The 22,293-nt window shown below is 37.4% G+C and overlaps 1 protein-coding gene across 1 annotated transcript in view; it reads left to right on the top strand.

Moving 5' to 3' along the window:
* The window catches only part of UGGT2 (UDP-glucose glycoprotein glucosyltransferase 2), a 262,317-nt gene that overhangs the window by 218,705 nt on the left and 21,319 nt on the right, over window positions 1–22,293 (top strand). The window contains exons 37-38 of the mRNA XM_025364677.1: window positions 5,187–5,303; window positions 8,912–9,038. Of these exons, the coding sequence (XP_025220462.1) occupies window positions 5,187–5,303; window positions 8,912–9,038 (244 nt within the window). The remainder of the gene's footprint in view (window positions 1–5,186; window positions 5,304–8,911; window positions 9,039–22,293) is intronic.

Here is a 22,293-nt window from a genome sequence, read left to right as displayed (position 1 = left end):
CAAAAAAAAAAAAAAAAAAAAAAAAAAAGGTGCAGGTTTGTTACGTAGGTATACATGTGCCATGGTGGTTTGCTGCACCTATCAACCTATCATCTAGGTTTTAAGCCCCACATGCATTAGGTATTTGTCCTAATGCTCTCCCTCCCCTTCCCCCAGCCCCCCAATTGGCCCCAGTGGGTGATGTTCCCCTCCCTGTGTCCATGTGTTCTCATTGTTCAACTCCCACTTATAAGTGAGAACATGTGGTATTTGGTTTTCTGTACCTGTGTTAATTTGCTGAGGATGGTGGTTTCCAGCTTCATCCATATTCTGCAAAGGATATGAACTCATTTTTTTTATGGCTGCATAGTATTCCATGGTATATATATGCCACATTTTCTTTATCCAGTCTATCACTGATGGGCATTTGGGTTGGTTCTAAGTCTTTGCTATTGTAAATAGTGCTGCAATAAAGATACATGTGCATGTGTCTTTATAGTAGAATGATTTATAATCCTTTGGGTATATACCTATTGCGGGAAGTCAGGGAGCCCGAATGGAGGGACCAGCTGAAGCCATGGGAGAAGAACATAAATTGTGAAGATATCATGGACATTTATTAGTTCCGCATATTAATACTTTTATAATTTCTGACACCTGTCTTTACTGAGATCTCTGAACATAAATTGTGAAGATTTCGTGGACATTTGTCACTTCCCCAAACAATATTCTTGTGATTTCCTATGCCTGTCTGTAATCTCTTAATCCCATCATATGTGTAAACTGAGGATGAATGTCGCCTCAGGACCCTGTGATGATTATGTTAACTGTGCAAATAGTTTAAACAATGTGAAATCTGGGCACCTTGAAAAAAGAACAGGATAACAGTGATGTTCAGGGAACAAGGGAGATAACCATTAGGTCTGGCTGCCTGAGAGCTGGGCGGAACAGAGCCATATTTCTCTTCTTTCGAAAGCAAATAGGAGAAATATCGCTGAATTCTTCTTCTCAGCAAGGAATAGCCCTGAGAAAGAGAATGCATTCCTAGGGGGAGGTCTCTAAAATGGCCGTTCTGGGGACGTCTGTCTTTTACAGTTGCAGATAAGGGTTGAAATAAGCCCCGGTCTCCCGTAGCGCTGAACATAAATTGTGAAGATTTCGTGGACATTTATCACTTCCCAATCAATATTCTTGTGAACGAGGAAATTCCCACCTAATAAAATTTGGTCTGCTCTCAAACCCTGTCTCCTGATAAGATGTTATCAATGACAATGTGTGCCCCAAATTTCATTAGCAATTTTAATTTCACCCCGATCCTGTGATCTCACCCTGCCTCCACTTGCCTTGTGTTATTTTATTACCTTGTGAAGCATGTGATCTCTGTGACCCATACCCTATTCATATACTCCCTTCCCTTTTGAAAATCACTAATAAAAACTTGCTGGTTTTGCGGCTTGGGGGGCATCATGGAACCTGCCAACATCTGATGTCTCCCCTGGACACCCCAGCTTTAAAATTTCTCTCTTTTGTACTCTTTCCCTTTATTTCTCAGACTGGCCAACACTTAGGGAAAATAGAAAAGGATGCACGTTGAACTATCGGGGGTGAGTTCCCCCAATATTGTAAGTAGTGCTGCAATAAACATACATGTGCATGTGTCTTTTATAGTAGAATGATTTATAGGATTGCTGGGTCAAATGGTGTTTCTGGTTGTAGATCCTTGAGGAATTGCCACACTGTCTTTCACAATGGTTGAACTAATGTACACTCCCACTAACAGTGTAGAAGTGTTCCTATTTCTCCACATCCTCACCAGCATCTATTATTTCCAGACTTTTTCATGATCACTATTCTAACTGGCATGAGATGGTATCTCATTGTGGTTTTGATTTGCATTTCTCTAATGACCAGTGATGATGAGCTTTATTTCATGATTTATAATCCTTTGGGTATATACCTGTTGGCTGCCTAAGTGTCTTCTTTTGAGAAGCGTCTGGTTCATATTCTTTGCCCACTTTTTGATGGGGTTTTTTTTTTTTCTTGTAAATTTGTTTAAGTTCCTTGTAGATTCTGGATATTAGCCCTTTGTCGGATGGATAGATTGCAAAAATTTTCGCCCATTCTGTAGGTTGTCTGTTCACTCTGATGATAGTTTCTTTTGCTGTGCAGAAGCTCTTTAGTTTAATTAGATCCCATTTCTCAATTTTTGCTTTTATTGTGATTGCTTTTGGTATTTTAGTCATGAAGTCTTTGCCCATGCCTCTGTCCTGAATGGTATAGCTTAGGTTTTCTTCTAGAGTTTTTGTGATTTTTAGGTTGTACATTTAAGTCTAAATAGAGACTTAAATGTGTCTATTTAGAGACTTTAGTATGTCTATTTAAATGACATTTAAATGTGAAATATTTCTATTTAAATAGACTAAGTTTGAAATATGTCTATGTAAATAGACATTGTATGTGCTTACTAGCCATTGATGTATCTTCTGTGATACACAAATGTCCAATAAACACATGAAACAATGGCTCAGTGCCATTGGTCATTAGGAATAGCAAATCAAAACCACAATAAGATACAACTTCATACTCACTATGATAGCTATAATAAAAAAGATCAACAATAACAAGAGTGGACAAGGATATGGAGCAAACGGAACCATGATACGTTCCTATTTGGAATGTAGAATAGTGTATCAAGTTCAAAAACAGTTTGACAGGTCATCAAGATGTTAAACAGTGTTAACATATGACCCAGCAGTTCCACTCCTAGGTATATACCCAAGAGAGTTGAAAATGTGTCCAAACAAAAACTTATACAAATGTTTATAGAAGCATTGTTTATAACAGCTGGAAAATGGAAACAACCCAAATGCCCATCAGTTGACAAATGAATAAACCAAATGTTGTAAATTCATACAATGGAATATTATTTGGCTGTAAAAAGGATTGAAGTACTGAAATATGTCATAGAATGGATGAAGCTTGAGAACATTGTGCTGACAGAAGCCAGACACAAAAACCTTATAATGTATAATTATACTTATGTGATATGTCCAGACTAGACAAACTCATAGAGACAGAAAGTAGATTATTAGGTACCTGGAGGTTAGGGGAGGATATGAGGACAGTGTGTGAAATAATCAGCTAAAGATCAGCTAAGTGACAACAGAGTAGACCCATATATATAATTGATAGAATTAAGGTTCCCCTAAGATTTATATTCATAAGGTTAAAATGAAAAAACAGTCAGCATAGGGGGTAGTGTGTGTGTGTCCTCTACTCATGGAACTCAGCCATGTTGAGTTCCATGAGAATAGGTACAGAGATTGAGATTTAATCAGGACTATGACTGTCAAGAAAGTACAAGTAAGTGAGAGAAGAATAAGATAGTTGAGAGTATATTCAAAAGAATAACTATATAGGGGTGAATACATCACGGAATGAGGAACAATGAAATAGTGGTAGAATCAGTTGATTGGAGGTTCCAGGGAGTCAAATGATATTGATATCTGAGTACTCAGTGGAGTGAACCAAAAATCAAGAGGTGGTCAGAGAGTGGCACCATGAAATTGAAAGTATAGAAGCCTTGGTCTAGTATATAACCCTTTGAGTTATTGGATTAGGTAATATGATAGGCCAGGTTATTTAAGGAAGGGATTCCAAGGAACTAGGAGGTCAGAAGGAACAGTTAAGGTTTTTCTTTCTTTGATTCATGGACTTTATTTTTTTAGAGCAGTCTTAGGTTTCAAAAAAAAAAAAAAAAAAAACAAAGTATGGGTAATTTTCTATTTCTGGGCTCTTTATTGTGTTCCATTATGAATTTATCTCTTATTTTGCCAATACCACACTGTTTTGATTACTGTAACTTTATAGTAAGACTTCAAGTCTGGTAGTGTTAGCCCTCTGACTTTATTCTTCAATATTGTGTTGGATATTCTAGATCTTTTCCTTTTTCCCCAAACTTTAGAATCATTTGGTCAATCTCCACAAAGTAACTTGCTAAGCCTTTGATTGGGATTGTATTATGTCTATAGATAAATCTGGGAAGAATTTATATCTTGACTATGGAGTCTTCCTATGAGTGAACATAGAATATCTCTTCATGTATTTCAGTGTTCTTTGATTTCTTTCCTCAGAATTTTGTAGTTTTCATTTTGTTGAGGAACATATTTTATTAGATTTATATTTAAGTATTTCTCTTTTTGGGTGCTAATTTAAATGGTGTGTTTTCTTAAATTTCAAATTATTTGTTCATTGCTGGTATATAGAAAAGCAGTTAACTTTTGTATATTAACTTTGTATCTTGTAACATTGCTAAAATTGCTTATCAGTTTCAGAAGGTTTTTCCCTTGATTCTTGGGATTTTCTGCATAAACAATCCTGTTATCACAAACAATAACAGGTTTTTTCCCCTTCCCAATCTATATACATTTTCCTTTTCTTGTCTTATTGCATTTGCTAGGAATTTCAGTGTGATGTTTAATAGGAATGTTGAGAAGAAGAACCTTAAAATTGCGAATCTTGGAGCTTATGTAGGACAACCAGCACAAGTACCCTTCATACTCTTGGAGAGAGAGGAACATGCCTTTGCTCTTGAATATAAGCAGATCTTCTCTAGAGAAAGGAAGGGAATGACTCTACCCCTGGAATATAAACAAATATCTCTGGGGAAGATTTGCCTGATTCTCTCCAAAGGTCTCTAACTTACTAGGCTAGTTTGCCAGTCAAACATCCATTAACCCGGATGCCAGCAATCTTTACTTAGAGAGCTCTGAGCATACAGAAATGGAAAAATATTCATGGATTGCAGTTTACAATGGGGAGATGAAAGTTCCCCTCAGAATCCATAGAACATGGTGGTGACCGATATGAACAGCAATTGTAGGTGTAATGTGAGGAAATAGAGGCAGATAGAGGTAGTGAGGCTGTCCATTGTGGGGACTATTGAGTGGTAGGTTTATATGCCTCCATCTTCATCCTTGTTGCCAGGTGTAGAGTCTAGGAGAGATGTAGGTATATTCCAGTGCATGAATTCATTCGTAACACAAGATGACTGGATCACCTTAGGTATTTTAAGCTTGAAAGTATAGAGAAATCTCAGATTCGCATGTGTTTTACGATCTGTTTACAGTCTAAATGATGTCTTACTTCATTCAGCTTCGTTCCTTCTGACTCTTTTGCCTCTATGATTAAATCACATTTTTCTGTAGGATCTCCCCAATGATATGATTTACCAAGTTGCCATTAAGTCTCTTCCTCAAGACTGGCTGTGGTGTGAAACCTGGTGTGATGATGAATCCAAACAAAGAGCCAAAACAATTGATCTGGTGAGTGTCTTTGTTTTCATTTGTATGTAAGCAGATATGGAAATATTTAAATAGAAATATTTTCTTTCTGTTTACAAATGGAGTGGCACATATATTACTTCACTTCTGCTGCTGCTCAGTCTATTAGACATTTACTTAGGTTGGCAAGTATAGGGCTATTTTGGGGGACCCCAAGACCACCCTGAGGTTTGATGATTCACTAAGAAGATTCATAAGAATTTCATAAAAACCCTATGTTCCCAGATGCCAGCGAGGAGCCAACCTTACAAGCAGGGCTTTCTAAGAATAGCAATTTCAGGCTTTCTGTATTAACTCTTTTCTGCAAAATGATTTTTGAAAAAAAAGATTGAGAGGGCCAGGCACAGTGGCTCATGCCTGTGATCCCTGCACTCTGGGAGGCCGAGGCGGGTGGATCACCTGAGGTCAGGGTTCGAGACCAGCCTGGCCACCATGATGAAACCCCATCTCTACTAAAATTACAAAAAAATTAGCTGGGCATGGTGGCACACACTGTAGTCCCAGCTACTCGAAAGGCCGAGGCAAGAGAATCGCTTGAACCTGGGAGGCAGAGGTTGCAGAGAGCCGAGACTGCACCACAGCACTCCAGCCTGGAGAAAAGAGCAAAACTCTGTCTCCAAAAGAAAAAAAAAAAAGGCTGAGAGCTAGCTGAAAATGTTCATGGGTTAGCTATCATCTTGACATGTCTTCAGTTTAGTTATCCTGCCAATATTTTCCCCCAAATAAAAGCGAACAAGACAATTTTGTCTACTTAAAATATATCATACATGCTTTTTTTCTTACTTATTTGTAAGAGATTATTTTTCTTAGATTTTTCATTTAAAGCAGTTTATGCTGTGCAGTTTGACTCTCCTAAACATAAAATATTTCAAACTAATTTATTTGTTGTCCATTTAGATCTTATATTCCAATACTATCTTGTCTTTAGTAGTTATAATAAGTTTTTTTCCTACCATATTGTTTTTAATGTGCTAAGTGTAGAAAATTGTTTACAAGATCTTCACTGACAAATAAGCTATTAGAATGTTAGAATTCATACAATTTTGAACAAAAAAGGGCAGGAAAACAAAATATAGGAACTTTTTCAGACATGGATAGAAATACATATTTTAAAAGTAGCATGCCAGCATGTTAGAATGTAATCATAGGTGGCAGAACATAGCAGAAACAAGCAAAATGGCATTTTTAAGAGGTAAGCAAGGGAATTTCATAAAGAGAGGCCAAGAACATTATTGAACATAACTACTAATATGTTGTTATGGTTCTGTTGTGACTCATACAGTAGTGATATAGGTCACTTTGGGATCTTTAGTACTTAGACTAACATGAGCTACCATAACAAACCCCCAAAATTCAGTGGCTTCATACTCATTCCATCAGCAGATCTAAGTGGGTATCTCCATCAGTGAGTAGCCCTCCTGTGTGCCATGTCTCAGGGAGTACTTTTTGTCCACCTGTGACTGCTCCTTCTAGTGCAGTAGCCACTTGCCTTATGTGGCTGTTGAGCCCTTAACATGTTGCTATTCTGAATTGAGATGTGCTGTAAGGTATAAAGTACACAACAGATTTTGAAGATTCAATACAATGAAAATAACATATATCTCATTACTAATTTTTGTACTGATTACATGTTGACTTAGTATTTTGGATATATTGGGTTAAATAAAATATGGTATTAAAAGTTATTTCACCTATTCCTCTTACATTTTTATACATGGCTACTAGAAAAATTTAGTATTTTTCTAGTGAAAAAAACCCCACAAATTATATATGTGGTTTTGTATTTCTATTGGATAGTGCCAATCTGGAGGGAAGGGGAAAAAAAATGTGAAGAACATATCTTGGATCCTAAAGACATGACCGCTTGGTGGGAGTGGTCATGTGGCCAAATCTAGCTGTAACAGGAGCTGAGAAATGTCATTCCTGAGTGGACAGCTACTTCCTAACAATAGCAATACCCAGGAAAAGGAGAATTGGCACAAATTTTGGTGTTCAGCCTGTCTCCCTCATAGAAACACTAAGAGTAGAATGAGAGAACATGCTATTCTTCATGGAGGAGAAAAGAGAATGCAGAAAATTCCCAAGGAAATGACCTAACAGAAGAAAAGAACATGATTAATAATATTGAAGGTGGGAATGAAAATGTTTGTGAATGTCATTATACTCTCTCAACTTTCCATTTCAACCAGAGTTTTTCAGCCTCAGTACTATTGGCATTGAGGAGTGGAGAATTCTTTGTTATGGGAGTTTTCCTGTGCATTGCAGGGTATTCAGCAGCATTTCTGGCCCCTATCCACTAGATGGCAGAAGCACCCCACCACTCCCCAGCCATCACAAATTTTCTCCAGACTTTGCCAAAGCTCCCCGAGAGGCATGATTACCCAGTTAAGAACCACTAATAAAGTTTATGGCATGTATGCACGTGCACACACATACACACACACACAAACCCATTGTAGTACAAAAAGCTAAAGAAAATATAGTATTTTTATTTTTTTAATAGTTTGACAGAATTTAAAAAAGTGTTAGTCCCATTATCTTCACCATATAGAAGACATTGCCTATAAAGTTAATTTCTGCAAAGAAAATTGTTTTTTCCGCTTACCTCAGGAATATGTCACTATGGAAAAGAAATCCATAATGAATCAACTGAGAAAGGGTTAAGACAACAGGCTCATGGCTCATGACTCATAGCTTTCCCCTAAGAAATAAGAGGAAAGCAAGTGGAGAAAATGTCACCAGAAGTGAGCTTCAAGTTGCTTCCTGCCTTAATTCTTTGTAAATAGTTAATGGGCTTCCTTTATAACTTGATGAAGTTTATACTGCTCCCGTTGTCTTCTGTCTCAGCAAATGGCAATCCATTCTTTATACTGCTCAAGCCAAAGGTACTGGTGGCTTTGTCTTTCTTTGATGCCTCTCTTTACTTACAGCTCATGCCCAGTATGTCAGCAGATCCTATCAGCTGTACCTTCAGATACATAGTGTGTCAGATTCTTATCAACCTTCTGTAATTTTTGCTTTTAACTTTAATTTCCCAAGAAACTCTATAGTAGTACTCAGTAGTTTAAACTGATTGTATATTGATGGAACCTTAGAGATTTTCTTATTTTTTTTTTGCAGTTGAATAAATTAAGATACACACCCTACACACACACATAATTATGTGATCTATACAGATCCTACTATTAGTAAATATGGAGTTGGAGCCCTGAGAGCTGAGATGCCTTTTCCATGTTTTTCTACTGTGCCTACAAAGCACACTAGTCTGCTATGTTCTTTTACTTAGTGGTAATGTAATTAGATCCTTTGTCAAAACATTTTACCTAATTCTTTTGACAACTCTTACGAGTCGTCAGAATGTCTTTCAACAATTTTTACTTAAATTTCTGATTGAGGTGTTTGTATTAAGTAATTATTACATACTAAGTTGTGGTATGTCATTTTACTTGATCCTGTGTGTATTAAAGTTCCAGTACTTAGTAGGACTCTGCTTTTTATAAAATGTATTTTGTTTGCCCTAGTGACACAACATTGTCCTTATGTTTCCAGGAGCATGGTCTTTCATTAACAAAATTTACTTAAACTTTTAGTGCAATAATCCCAAAACAAAAGAACCCAAACTAAAAGCTGCTGCCAGAATTGTCCCAGAATGGGTGGAGTATGATGCTGAGATAAGACAACTGTTAGATCATCTTGTAAACAAGAAGCAAGATACAAGTAAGTCATCAACCTGTTGTGATGTCTGAACCAAGTGTTGCATTAATGAGATTAGAATAGACTACAGACTAATTTCCTAATGAATTTATCAAATGATTAAGAATGTCTTTAAGAAAGTCTGTGGCATAATTTAAAGGTGTATTTTTGTGTAGACTAAGCTTACAAGTTTAAAACATAGATAATCTGTTTCCCCATGGATACAGCTTCAGCTAATATCGCTAATATCTCTATATAGATAGGTAGTGTAACATTAGTCTCCTGACACAAGATAGAGGTGAAAAATAAAAGTAAAAGGAGTGTTTGTCTTTAAGGTTGCACTGAATTTCCTAAATGTGAAAATTTGAGCAAGTCCTAAAAATTAATAAAAGCCTTGCATAGCCTACTAAAAATATCACTTCCTGTCTCTGAAATTAATCTCATATATAACACAGGTTTCCCCACATGTTCATGGTTCCAGTATCCTTAGTCATGGGTGGAGAATGACTTGGATTAGATTTGCTTCAATTCCTTTTATGAAAAAAACTGTGGTTACTTTGGCATTTCATTGCCCTACATAAGTGTTCAATAAATGTGCTGAATTTATTTTTTAAAGCTGATATAAACTTCTTGATTGTCCTGTAATTCCCTTTCCCTATCAGTGCTGCCTGTGACTCCCTATTCTTTACTCTTTCTTAAAAAACCCCCCGAACTCCTATTGTGTTCGGGTCAGTGTGTTAGAGACTTTCACTAGATTATTGGCTAATACTCTCAATAATTCTTCGCAGTGGTTCAGAATACAGTTCTCATTTTCCTCAGCTTTACTGTTTAGGGAAGCCGAAATGATTATGTATAAACTTTCTCATATAAATGTGAAATTGTTTCATCTTGACTTTTAAAACAAAAGTTTTCCTTTAAAAACAAAGTTTTCTTGGTGTGTTCAAAAAGTTCATTATTTAAAACACACCGATGTATATATAATAATTTAAAATAAAGATACTATTTCTATTCAGAAGGAAAAAATTATGCTGTAAGTGGTATGATACAATTCTTTTTAAAGGAGGAGAAATTGAATGACAAAGGGAGGAGGGAGAGAAGGAAAGAAAACAGAAAGAAGGAAGAAAGGAAAATTACCTCAACAGAAAATGTTTTTTCTTATATATAAGTGTTTCTTTTATCAAATTGGGAAAGAGTTAATGGTTAATATTAATGAGCATTGGTGAGAATGTTGGAAAGTTAGCATTTTTATATAAGTATATATAGTAGCTGTATAAGTTAAGGAAATTTTATATGTATAAAAATTTAAAATGTATATACCCTTTGACCCAGCAATTCACTTTAGCAAACTTAAAAAAAGAAAAATGATGTCGTTATTGGTATGTTTATTATAGCATTATTTTTAACAATTAAATAGAAATAATCTGTCCATCAATAGACAATTGGTTACATAAACATTGATACAAACAATGAAATATAGTGTAGCCTTTCATTGCAAACAAGGTAAATGTATTTGTCCTGACAGCATATTTTTAAGTTAAAAAATAGGTTATAGAGCAATATTTATAATATAATTGATCTCATTTCCATTAAAGAAAAATCATAAGTTTGTATGTATGTGTTTGTGTATAGGTATGTACATAAATAAGGGAAAGAAGTTTTACAGAAGAGGTTTTTTTAATTATTATTATACTTTAAGTTCTAGGGTACGTGTGCACAATGTGCAGATTTGTTACATATGTATAAATGTGCCATGTTAGTGTGCTGCACCCATTAACTCGTCATTTACATTGGGTATATCTCCTAATGTTATCCCACCCCCTACCCCCACCCCACAACAGGCCCCAATGTGTGGTGTTCCCCACCTGTGTCCGAGTGTTCTCATTGTTCACTTCCCACCTGTGAGTGAGAACATGTGGTGGTTGGTTTTCTATCTTTACGATAGCTTGCTGAGAATAATGGTTTCCAGCTTCATCCATGTCCCTACAAAGGACATGAACTCATCTTTTTTTATGACTGCATAGTATTCCATGGTGTATATGTGCCACATTTTCTTAATCCAGTCTATCATTGGTGGACATTTGGGTTGGTTCCAAGTCTTCATTATTGTGAATAGTGCCGCAATAAACATACATGTGCAAGTGTCTTTATAGCAGCATGATTTGTAATCCTTTGGGTATATACCCAGTAATGGGATGACTGGGTCAAATAGTATTTCTAGTTCTAGATGCTTGAGGAATCACCACACTGCCTTCCACAATGGTTGAACTAATTTACAGTCCCACCAACAGTGTAAAAGTGTTCCTATTTCTCCACATGCTCTCCAGCACCTGTTGTTCCTGACTTTTTGATGATCGCCATTTTAACTGGTGTGAGATGGTATCTCATTGTGGTTTTGATTTGCATTTCTCTGATGGCCAGTGATGATGAGCATTTTTTCATGTGTCTGTTGGCTGCATAAATGTCTTTTTTTGAAAAGTATCTGTTCATATCCTTTGCCCACTTTTTGATGGGGTTCTTTGATTTTTTCTTGTAAATTTGTTTAAGTTATTTGTAGATTCTGGATATTAGCCCTTTGTCAGATGGGTAGATTGCAAAAATTTTCTCCCATTCTGTAGATTGCCTGTTCACACTGATGGTAGTTTCTTTTGCTGTGCAGAAGCTCTTTAGTTTAATTAGATCTCATTTCTCAATTTTTGCTTTTGTTGCTGTTGCTTTTGGTGTTTTAGACATGAGGTCCTTGGCCATGCCTGTGTCCTGAATGGTATTGCCTAGGTTTTCCTCTACAGTTTTTATGGTTTTAGGTCTGACATTTAAGTCTTTAATCCATCTTGAATTAATTTTTGTATAAGGTGTGAGGAAGGTATCCAGTTTCAGCTTTCTACATATGGCTAGCCAGTTTTCCCAGCACCATTTATTAAATAGGGAATCCTTTCCCCATTTCTTGTTTTTGTCAGGTTTGTCAAAGATCAGATGGTTGTAGATGTGTGGTATTATTTCTGAGGACTCTGTTCTGTTCCATTGGTCTGTATCTCTGTATTGGTACCAGTACCATGTTGTTTTGGTTACTGTAGCCTTGTAGTATAGTTTGAAGTCAGGTAGCATGATGCCTCTAGCTTTGTTCTTTTTGCGTAGGATTGTCTTGGCAATGAAGGCTCCTTTTTGGTTCCACATCAACTTTAAAGTAGTTTTTTCCAATTCTGTGAAGAAACTCATTGGTGGCTTGATGGGGATGGCACCGAATCTATAAATTACCTTGGGCAGTATGGCCATTTTCACAATATTGATTCTTCCTGTCCATGAGCATGGAATATTCTTCCATTTGTTTGTGTCCTCTTTTATTTCGTTGAGCAGTGGCTTGTAATTTTCCTTGAAGAGGTCCTTCCCATCCCTTGTAAGTTGCTTTCCTAGGTATTTTATTTTCTTTGAAGCAATTGTGAATGGGAGTTCACTCATGATTTGGCTCTCTATCTGTTGGTGTATAGGAATGCATGTGATTTTTGCACTTGATTTTGTATCCTGAGACTTTGCTAAAGTTGCTTATATGCTTAAGGAGATTTTGGGCTGAGACAATGGGGTTTTCTGAATATACAATCATGTCATCTGCAAACAGGGACAATTTGACTTCCTCTTTTCCTAATTGAATACACTTTCTTTCTCCTACCTGATTGCCCTGGCCAGAACTTCCAACACTATGTTGAATAGGAGTGGTGAGAGAGGGCATCCCTGTCTTGTGCCAGTTTTCAAAGGGAATGCTTCCAGTTTTTGCTCATTCGGTATGATATTGGCTGTGGGTTGTGATAAATAGCTCTTATTATTTTGAGATACGTCCCATCAATACCTAATTTATTGAGAGTTTTTAGCATGAAGGGCTGTTGAATTTAATCAAAGGCCTTTTCTGCATCTATTGAGATAATCATGTGGTTCTTGTCTTTGGTTCTGTTTATATGATGGATTATGTTTATTGATTTGCATATGTTGAACCAGCCTTGCATCCCAGGGATGAAGCCCATTTGATCATGGTGGATAAGCTTTTTGATGTGCTGCTGGATTCGGTTTGCCAGTATTTTATTGAGGATTTTTGCATCAATGTTCATCAGGAATATTAGTTTAAAATTCTCTTTTTTGTTGTGACTCTGCCAGGCTTTGGTATCAGGATGATGCTGGTCTCATAAAATGAGTTAGGGAGGATTCCCTCTTTTTCTATTGATTGGAATAGTTTCAGAAGGAATGGTTCCAGCTCTTCTTTGTACCTCTGGTAGAATACAGCTGTGAATCTGTCTGATCCTGGACTTTTTTTCGTTGGTAGGCTATTAATTATTGCCTCAATTTCAGAGCCTCCTATTGGTCTATTCAGGGATTCAACTTCTTCCTGGTTTAGTGTTGGGAGAGTGTATGTGTCCAGGAAAGTATCCATTTCTTCTAGATTTTCTAGTTTATTTGCATAGAGGTGTTTATAGTATTCTCTGATGGTAGTTTGTATCTCCGTGGGAGCGGTGGTGATACCCCTTTATCATATTTTATTGCATCTGTTTGATTCTTCTCTCTTTTCTTCTTTATTGGTCTTGCTAGCCATCTAACAATTTTGTTGATCTTTTCAAAAAACCAGCTCCTGAATTCATTGATTTTTTGAAGGGTTTTTTGTGTCTCTATCTCCTTCAGTTCTGCTCTGATCTTATTTCTTGCCTTCTGCTAGCTTTTGAATGTGTTTGCTCTTGCTTCTCTAGTTCTTTTAATTGTGATGTTAGGGTGTCAATTTCAGATCTTTCCTGCTTTCTCTTGTGGGCATTTAGTGCTATAAATTTCCCTCTACACACTGATTTAAATGTGTCCCAGAGATTCTGGTATGTTGTGTCTTTGTTCTCATTGGTTTCAAAGAACATCTTTATTTCTGCCTTCATTTTGTTATGTACCCAGTAGTCATTCAGGGGCAGGTTGTTCAGTTTCCATGTAGTTGAACAGTTTCGAGTCAGTTTCTTAATCCTGAGTTCTAATTTGATTGAACTAGTCTGAGAGACAGTTTGTTATAATTTCTGTTCTTTTACATTTGCTGAGGAGTGCCTTACTTCCAACTATGTAGTCAATTTTGGAATAAGTGTGATGTGGTGCTGAGAAGAATGTATATTCTGTTGATTTGGGGTGGAGAGTTCCGTAGATGTCTACTAGGTCTGCTTGGTGCAGAGCTGAGTTCAATACCTGAATATCCTTGTTAACTTTCTGTCTGGTTGATCTGTCTAATGTTGACAGTGGTGTGTTAAAGTCTCCCATTATTATTGTGTGGGAGTCTAAGTCTCTTTGTAGGACTCTGAGGACTTGCTTTATGAATCTGGGTGCTCCTGTATCGGGTGCATATATATTTAGGATAGTTAGCTCTTCTTGTTGAATTGATCCCTTTATCATTATGTAATGGCCTTCTTTGTCTCTTTTGATTTTTGTTGGTTTAAAGTCTATTTTATCAGAGACTAAGATTGCAACCCCTGCATTTTTTTTTGTTTTCCATTTGCTTGGTAGATCTTCTTCCATCCCTTTATTTTGAGCCTATGTGTGTCTCTGCACATGAAATGGGTCTCCTGAATACAGCACACTGATGGGTCTTGACTCTATCCAATTTGCCAGTCTGTGTCTTTTAATTGGAGCATTTAGCCCATTTACATTTAAGGTTAATATTTTTATGTGTGAATTATGATGTCAACTAGTTATTTTCCTCGTTAGTTGATGCAGTTTCTTCCTAGCATCGATGGTCTTTACAATTTGGCCTGTTTTTGCAGTGGCTGCTACTGGTAGTTCCTTTCCATGTTTAGTGCTTCCTTGGGGAGCTCTTGTAAGGCAGGCCTGGTGGTCACAGAATCTCTCAGCATTTTCTTGTCTGTAAAGGATTTTATTTCTTCTTCACTTATGAAGCTTAGTTTGGCTGGATATGAAATTCTGGGTTGAAAATTCTTTCCTTTAAGAATGTTGAATATTGGCCCCCACTCTCTTCTGGCTTGTAGAGTTTCTGCCAAGAGATCTGCAGTTAGTCTGATGGGCTTCCCTTTGTGGGTAACCCGACCTTTCTCTCTGGCTGCCCTTAACATTGTTTCCTTCATTTCGACTTTGGTGAATCTGACAATTATGTGTCTTGGAGTTGCTCTTCTCGAGGATTATCTTTGTGGCATTCTCAGTATTTCCTGAATTTGAATGTTGGCCTGCCTTGCTAGATTAGGGAAGTTCTCCTGGATAATATCCTGAAGAGTGTTTTCCAACTTGGTTCCATTCTCCCTATCACTTTCAGGTACAGCAATCAGATGTAGATTTGGTCTTTTCATGTAGTCCCATATTTCTTGGAGGCTTTGTTCGTTTGTTTTTACTCTTTTTTCTAAACTTCTCTTCTCGCTTCATTTCATCCATTTGATCTTCAGTCACTGATAGCCTTTCTTCCAGTTGATCCAATTGGCTACTGAAGCTTGTTCATTCCTCACGTAGTTCTTGTGCCATGTTTTTCAGCTCCATCATGTCATTTAAAGTCTTCTCTATGCTGTTTAGTTAGGCATTCGTCCAATCTTTTTTCAGGGTTTTTAGCTTTTTTGCAATGGGTTCGAACATACTCCTTTAGCTCGGAGAAGTTTATTATTACCAATCTTTTGAAGCCCTCTCTTCTCAACTCGTCAAAGTCATTCTTTGTCCAGCTTTTTTCTGTTGCTGGCAAGGATCTGCGTTTCTTGGAGGAGAAGAGGCACTCTGATTTTTAAAATTTTCAGCTTTTCTGCTCTGGTTTCTCCCCATCTTTGTGGTTTTATCTACCTTTGGTCTTTGATGATGGTGACGTACAGATGGGGTTTTGGTGTGGCTGTTCTTTCTGTTTGTTAGTTTTCCTTCTAACAGTCAGGACCCTCAGCTGCAGGTCTGTTGGATTTTGCTGGAGATCCACTCCAGACCCTGTTTGCCTGGGTATCACCAGTGGAGGCTGCAGAACCACAAATATTGCAGAATGGCAAATGTTGCTGCCTGATTGTTCCTCTGGAAGCTTCATCTCAGAGGGGCACCCAGCCGTATAATGTGTCGGTCGGCCCCTGCTGGGAAGTGCCTCCCAGTTAGACTACTCGGGGGTCAGATTCCCACGTGAGGAGGCAGTCTGTTTGTTCTCAGATCTCAATGTCCATGCTGGGAGTACCACTACTCTTCAAAGCTGTCAGACAAGGAGATTTAAGTCTACAGAAGTTTCTGCTGCCTTTTGTTCAGCTTAGCCCTGCCCCCAGAGGTGAAGTCTACAGAGGCAGGCAGGCTTCCTTGAGCTGCAGTGGGCTCCACTCAATTCGAGCTTCCCAGCCACTTTGTTTACCTACTTCAGCCTCAGCAATGGCGGGTGTCCCTCCCCCAGCCTTGCTGCCGCCTTGCAGTTTGATCTCAGACTGCTGTGCTAGCAGTGAGTGAGGCTCCATGGGCATGGGACCCTCCGTGCCAAGCGCAGGATATAATCTCCTGGTGTGCCATTTGCTAAGACCATTGGAAAAGTGCAGTATTTGGGTGGGTGTGACCTGATTTTCCAGGTGCCATCTGTCACGGCTTCCCTTGGCTAGGAAGGGGAATTCCCTGACCCCTTGTGCTTCCCGGATGAGGCGATGCCTCGCTCTACTTCAGCTCACAGTCCGTGGGCTGCACCCACTATCCTGCACCCACTGTCCGACAAGCCCCAGTGAGATGAACCCAGTACCTCGTTTGGAAATGCAGAAATCACCCATCTTCTGCATTGCTCATGCTGGGAGCTGTAGACTGGAGCTTTTCCTATTCGGCCATCTTGGAACCTCCCCGAAAAAGACCGATTGTTTTTAACTTAACTTTTAATTACAAATGCAAGACATATACACTATAAACATTAGAACAGCATGGAAGTATAAGAATAAAAGTGGAAGTCCTCTTTTACTTAAACCTAGAGAAGCAACTATTTTTGAGGATTTATAACCATAATAGGTTCATTGCCCAATGCACACAGCATGTCAATATGCTGAGACACTGGGTTGCAGCAGAGAAAGAGGTTTAATCATAGGGCTGTCAGATGAGGAAACAGAAAGAAAACTCAAGTCTGTGTCCCTGAGCAGTTTGTGACGAATGATTTTTAAGGGTTTTGGAAGGGGTCAGAGTATGGAAAGCATTGATTGGTCAAAGAGTGTTAAGGCGAAGTAGTGGTATAGGGAGATGAAGAAATGATATTCTCATGCTGAATTGGTTACTTTGTGGGGGTCTTCAAACTGGTTGGTGTCAGCTGTTCTGCTGGAACTCAGGATCTGCTTAGGCAATTCTTAAAAACCTTATGATTCTGATGTCAGAAATCCTATCCACAAGAACAGTGGGGATGCAAATGGTCAGTATCTAGTGCTAAGTAACTTTCAGTTACAAGGATGTGGGTCAGAGTGCTGCCTAATAGTTAACCATATTTCTTTTCAGAATTCTTTAACTCTATAAGGATGGCTTCAGATATTGTATAACTTTTATAACTTACATTTCTCTTATTATGCATTATATTAGTTTGCTAGGGCTGCTATAGCACAGTTCCACAGACTGGCTGGCTTAAACCAGACATTTATTGTCTCATAGTTCTGGAAGTCCAAGATGAAGGTGTCTACAGGGTTGATACCTTCTGAGGGCTGCGAGGAAAGAATTTAACACAGACCTCTCTCCTTGGTTTGTGAATGGCTTTCTTTTCCTTATATCTCTTGACATTGTCTTCACATTCTCTGTCCTTGTTCAGTTAGGACACCAGTCATTTTGGATTAGGGTCTACCCTTATGACCTCATTTTAACTTGATTACCTCTGTAAAGATCCTGCCTCCAAATAAGGACACATTTTTGAGGTACCAGAAGTTAAAATTCATGTGAATTTTGTGGGGACCAAAATTCATATATTTTTGAAACATGAATTCAACCCATAACATGGGTGGAGTGAAGAATCTTGTCATATATTTAAAGGCCATTAGTATTTCTCCACCTGTTCTTGTCATTTGCCCATTTTTTTCTGGAGGATTGTTGCCTGATGCTGGAAGAAATTTATTTCTATTTCACACATGTGTATTGCCATCTTTATCATATACTAAATTCCAATATTATGATGTCTTGTTTGACCCTTTTTATTCCGTTACATTGGTCTCTGTCTATACATGTGCCAATTACACACCACGTTAGTTATTAAGGACTTACATTATGTTTTAATATCACGTAAGGCTAGCCTTTGCTTATCGCTCTTCTTTTTTGTTGTTTTTCTGTGTATTCTTGTTTTTGTTTTTTTCCATACAAGCCTTAGAATCAACTTACTTAGTTTCAGAAAATTTTCTGTGTTTTTCTTTGGGGGCTGTGTGGGATGGTCAGAAAAAGGATTACATTAATTAGTTGACTTGAGAAAATTGACATCTTCATGAAAACTATTCTGTCTCAGAATACGTTGTCTTTCTATATGTTCAAGTTCAGTTTTCCTCAAGAATCATAACATTTTAATCATATAGCTTATATATATGTATAGTTTAAGCTTTTCTTTGCTACTATTATAAATGGAATTTTTCTCTTGAAAAATATCTTCTTACTGGTGGTTGCTTGTACATAAAAAGACTACTTTCTGTACATGGATTTTTATTTCCCATGATCATACTGAATTTTTATATTGGTTGTAGTAGTGTTTCAGCTTATTCTCTTGGGTTTTTCCAGGAATACCTATATCTTATCTCCAAATAAAGATGGTTTTCCCTTTTCCTTTCTAATCATTGTACATCACACTTTTTTTTTTTTGGTCTGTTTACTTACTTTGACTTATACATCTAATACAGTGTTAAATAATAAAGTGGTAGTAGTAGGCCTTTTTCTTTACTGTGGTTGACCAACCTTCTGTGTTTCCCCATTAAGATAATAGTGTTGGACTGAAGAAGAATATTCTTATCATCTTGAGGAAATAACCATTGATTCCTATTTTAATATTTTTATCAAAGATAGATTGAATTGGTTGCATTTTATCAACTTATTCAACAGAAATAGAGGTGACCCATAATTTTTCAACTTATAGATTGTAAACTATAACATATTTGTAGTTTATGTGTTGTAAATTATAATCTATAACTTTATATATTTTAAACTATATTAATACATTTCCTAATATCAAATCCTTTTTTCTAATATTGAAACATCCTTGTATTCCTAGAATAAACTCCACTTGGCACCACAGGTTGGCTGGACACAGAAAAGCAATAGCAATCACTGTAGTCTGGTTCTCAAAGACTCCTACTCCCAGGGTAAGGGGAAGAGCACCACATCAAGGGAACACCCTATAGGACAAAAGAATTCAGACAACAGGCCTTGAGTCCCAGATCTTTCTGCTGGTGGGAGTTTCTTTCAGCAGAGACATAATTGCAGTGCTAGGCTCAGCAGGAAAAGTCTGCAGCTCTACCCCAACAGTCAGGCAGACTTGGTGCTCTTGGAGGGTCTTGGAGAAGTGGTCTTTTTCCCACCTTGTCCACCACTGCAGACACAGCTGGGGCTTCTCCCACAGGAGCTCAGTGTGGCTGAACCTGTAGACAGCCTTCCCGGAACACTTCAGGGTGACTGCATTGCCGCAGGAGAGGTACCCCCACAGGTTCAGGCTTGCACTAGAGGCAGAGTCACAGTTTCTCTCTCCTTAGAACACAGCATGCCTACAGATAAAAATATCTGAATAGCTGGACCACTGGGACAAGAGTGAGTCTGCGAGTTGGATAGCTTTCCTGCTTGGCCTGGCAGGGAAGCTGAGGTGGCTCTCTCTCTTCCCCTTGTTAAGACCTCACTGCATCTAACTGAGAGCTCCCTCAGCCACCTTCATCAAGGCTAGGACCTCTGTCCGCCATTGGATATTACATTTACCACCTGCTTTACCTACAACAGGTTCCTACCCAGTGATACCACTCCTATCCTGAAGCCTGAACCATCAACTCAGTAAATGAAATATTGGGGAAAAATTAAATTAAAAAGTACATACCACAGGGAAATGAGATAAGCTTCAAGAGACCTCTGCCATTGCAATTCCATAGGAGATAGCAAACTTGCCCACACACTGAGTACATGATGACTACTACAGCCATATGAGGAAACCATCATACAAAGACTGTCCACAACTGAGGAATTCATAGAGTCTTCACTCCCAAAAGTACAGATAACCAAATTAAGCTATAATAAACATTAAACTCACTTTCTTGAGGGGGAAAGAAGAAATTAAAAACACAGTCAAATAAAAAATAAATTCAAGAACAATTAGAGGAAATAGTATACCCAAATGAGAAGGAACCAGAAAAGTAATTCTGATAATATGACAAAACAAGGTTCTGTAACACCCCCAAAAAGATCATACGGTCTCTCCAGCAGTGGATCCAAACCAAGATGTAATCTTTGAAATACCAGATAAAGAATTTAGAAGATTATTAAGCTACTCAAGGAGATACCACAGAAAGATGAAAACCAACATAAATTTTTTAAAATTCAGGATATGAATGAAAAATTTTCTAGAGAGATGTAAAGAAAAATCAATCCGAACTTCTGGAAATGAAAGACACACTTAGGGAACTATAAAATGCCATGGAAAGGTTCAACAATAGACTACAACACGTAGACAAAAGAATTTTAGAGCTCAAAGATCAGGCTTTTGATTAACCCAATCAGACAAACATATAAAGGAATCAAAAGAAATGAAGAAAGTCTTTAAGAAATATGGGATTATGTAAAACAGCCAAACCTAAGAATAATTGGTGTTGCTGAGGAAGAAGAGAAGGCTAGACATTTGGAAAACTTATTTGAGGGAATAATTGAGGAAAACATCCCTGGCCTTGCTAGAGATTTAGATATCCAAATACAAGAAGCTCAAAGAACTCCTTGGAAATTTCATTACGAAAAGATCATCACTGAAGCACACAGTTGTCAGGTATCTAAAATCAACATGAAGGAAAGAATTCTAAGAGCTGCGAGACAAAAGCATCAAATAATCTATAAGAGAAAACCTATATGACTAACAGCACACTTCTCAGCAGAAACCTTATAAGCTAGAAGGGAATTGGGGTCCTATCTTTAGCCTCCTTAAACAGAATAACTGTTAGTCAAGAATTTTGTATCCAGCAAAATTAATTAATCCAGCAAAACTAAAACCTTTCATAAATGAAAGAGAAATGAAGTCATTTTCAGACAAACACATGCCCAGGGAATTTGCTACTACTGAACTAGCACTATAGGAAATGCTAAAAGAAGTTATAAATCCCGAAACAAAAGTTCAACATGCACTAAAATAGAACATCTTGAAAGCAAAACAAAAACAAAAACAAAAACAAAACTCATAGGGCCTGTAAAACTATAACACAACAACAGTTTATCTAGGCAACAACTGATACTGATGAATAGAACAGTACCCCACATCTCAATATTAACGTTGAATGTAAATGGCCTAAATGCTCCAATTAAAAGATACAGAATGGCAGAATGAATTTAAAAATCACAATAGAAATATCTGCTTTCTTCAGGAGACTTACCTAACACATAAGAATTCATATAAACTCAAGATAAAGGGATGGAAAAGATATGCTACACAAATGAAAACCAAAGTAAGCAAGAGTAGCTATTCTTATATCAGACAAAACAGACTTTAAGGCATCAGCAGTGAAAAAAGACAAGGTCATTATATAATGATAAAAGGATCAATCCAACAAGAAGATACTATAATACTAAATCTATATGCACCTAACACTGGCGCTCTCATATTTATAAAACAGTTACTACTAGACCCAAGAAATAAAATAGCAACACAATAATAGTGGTGGACTTAAAAGTACTCCACTGACAGCACTAAACAGATCGAGACAGAAAGCCAACAAACAGTGGACTTAAGCTGTACCCTAAAACAAATGGACTTAACAGAAATTTACAGAACATTCTGCCCAACAACTGCAGAATATACATTCTTCTTAGCACATGGAACATTCTCCAACATAGGCCACAAAACAAGTCTCAATAAATTTAAGAAAGTCGAGATCATATCAAGTATCTTCTCAGACAACAGTGGAATAAAATTAGAAATCAGCTCCCAAAGGAACTGTCAACACTATACAAATACATGGAAATTAAATAATCTGCTCCTGAATGAATTGGGGATTAACAATAAAATCAAGATGGAAATCAAAAGATTCTTTGAAATGAATGGTAATAGTGACAGAGGTTATCAGAACCTCTGGAATACAACAAAAGCAGTGCTAAGAGGAAAAGTCATAGCATCAAATGCCTACATCAGAAAGCCTGAAAGAGCACAAATAGA

The sequence above is a fragment of the Theropithecus gelada genome, chromosome 17 (genome assembly GCF_003255815.1).
Source record: "Theropithecus gelada isolate Dixy chromosome 17, Tgel_1.0, whole genome shotgun sequence".
Lineage (NCBI taxonomy): Eukaryota > Metazoa > Chordata > Mammalia > Primates > Cercopithecidae > Theropithecus > Theropithecus gelada.
The sequence above is the reverse complement of the archived record's forward strand: the minus strand, read 5'-3'. Positions and strand labels throughout refer to the sequence as shown.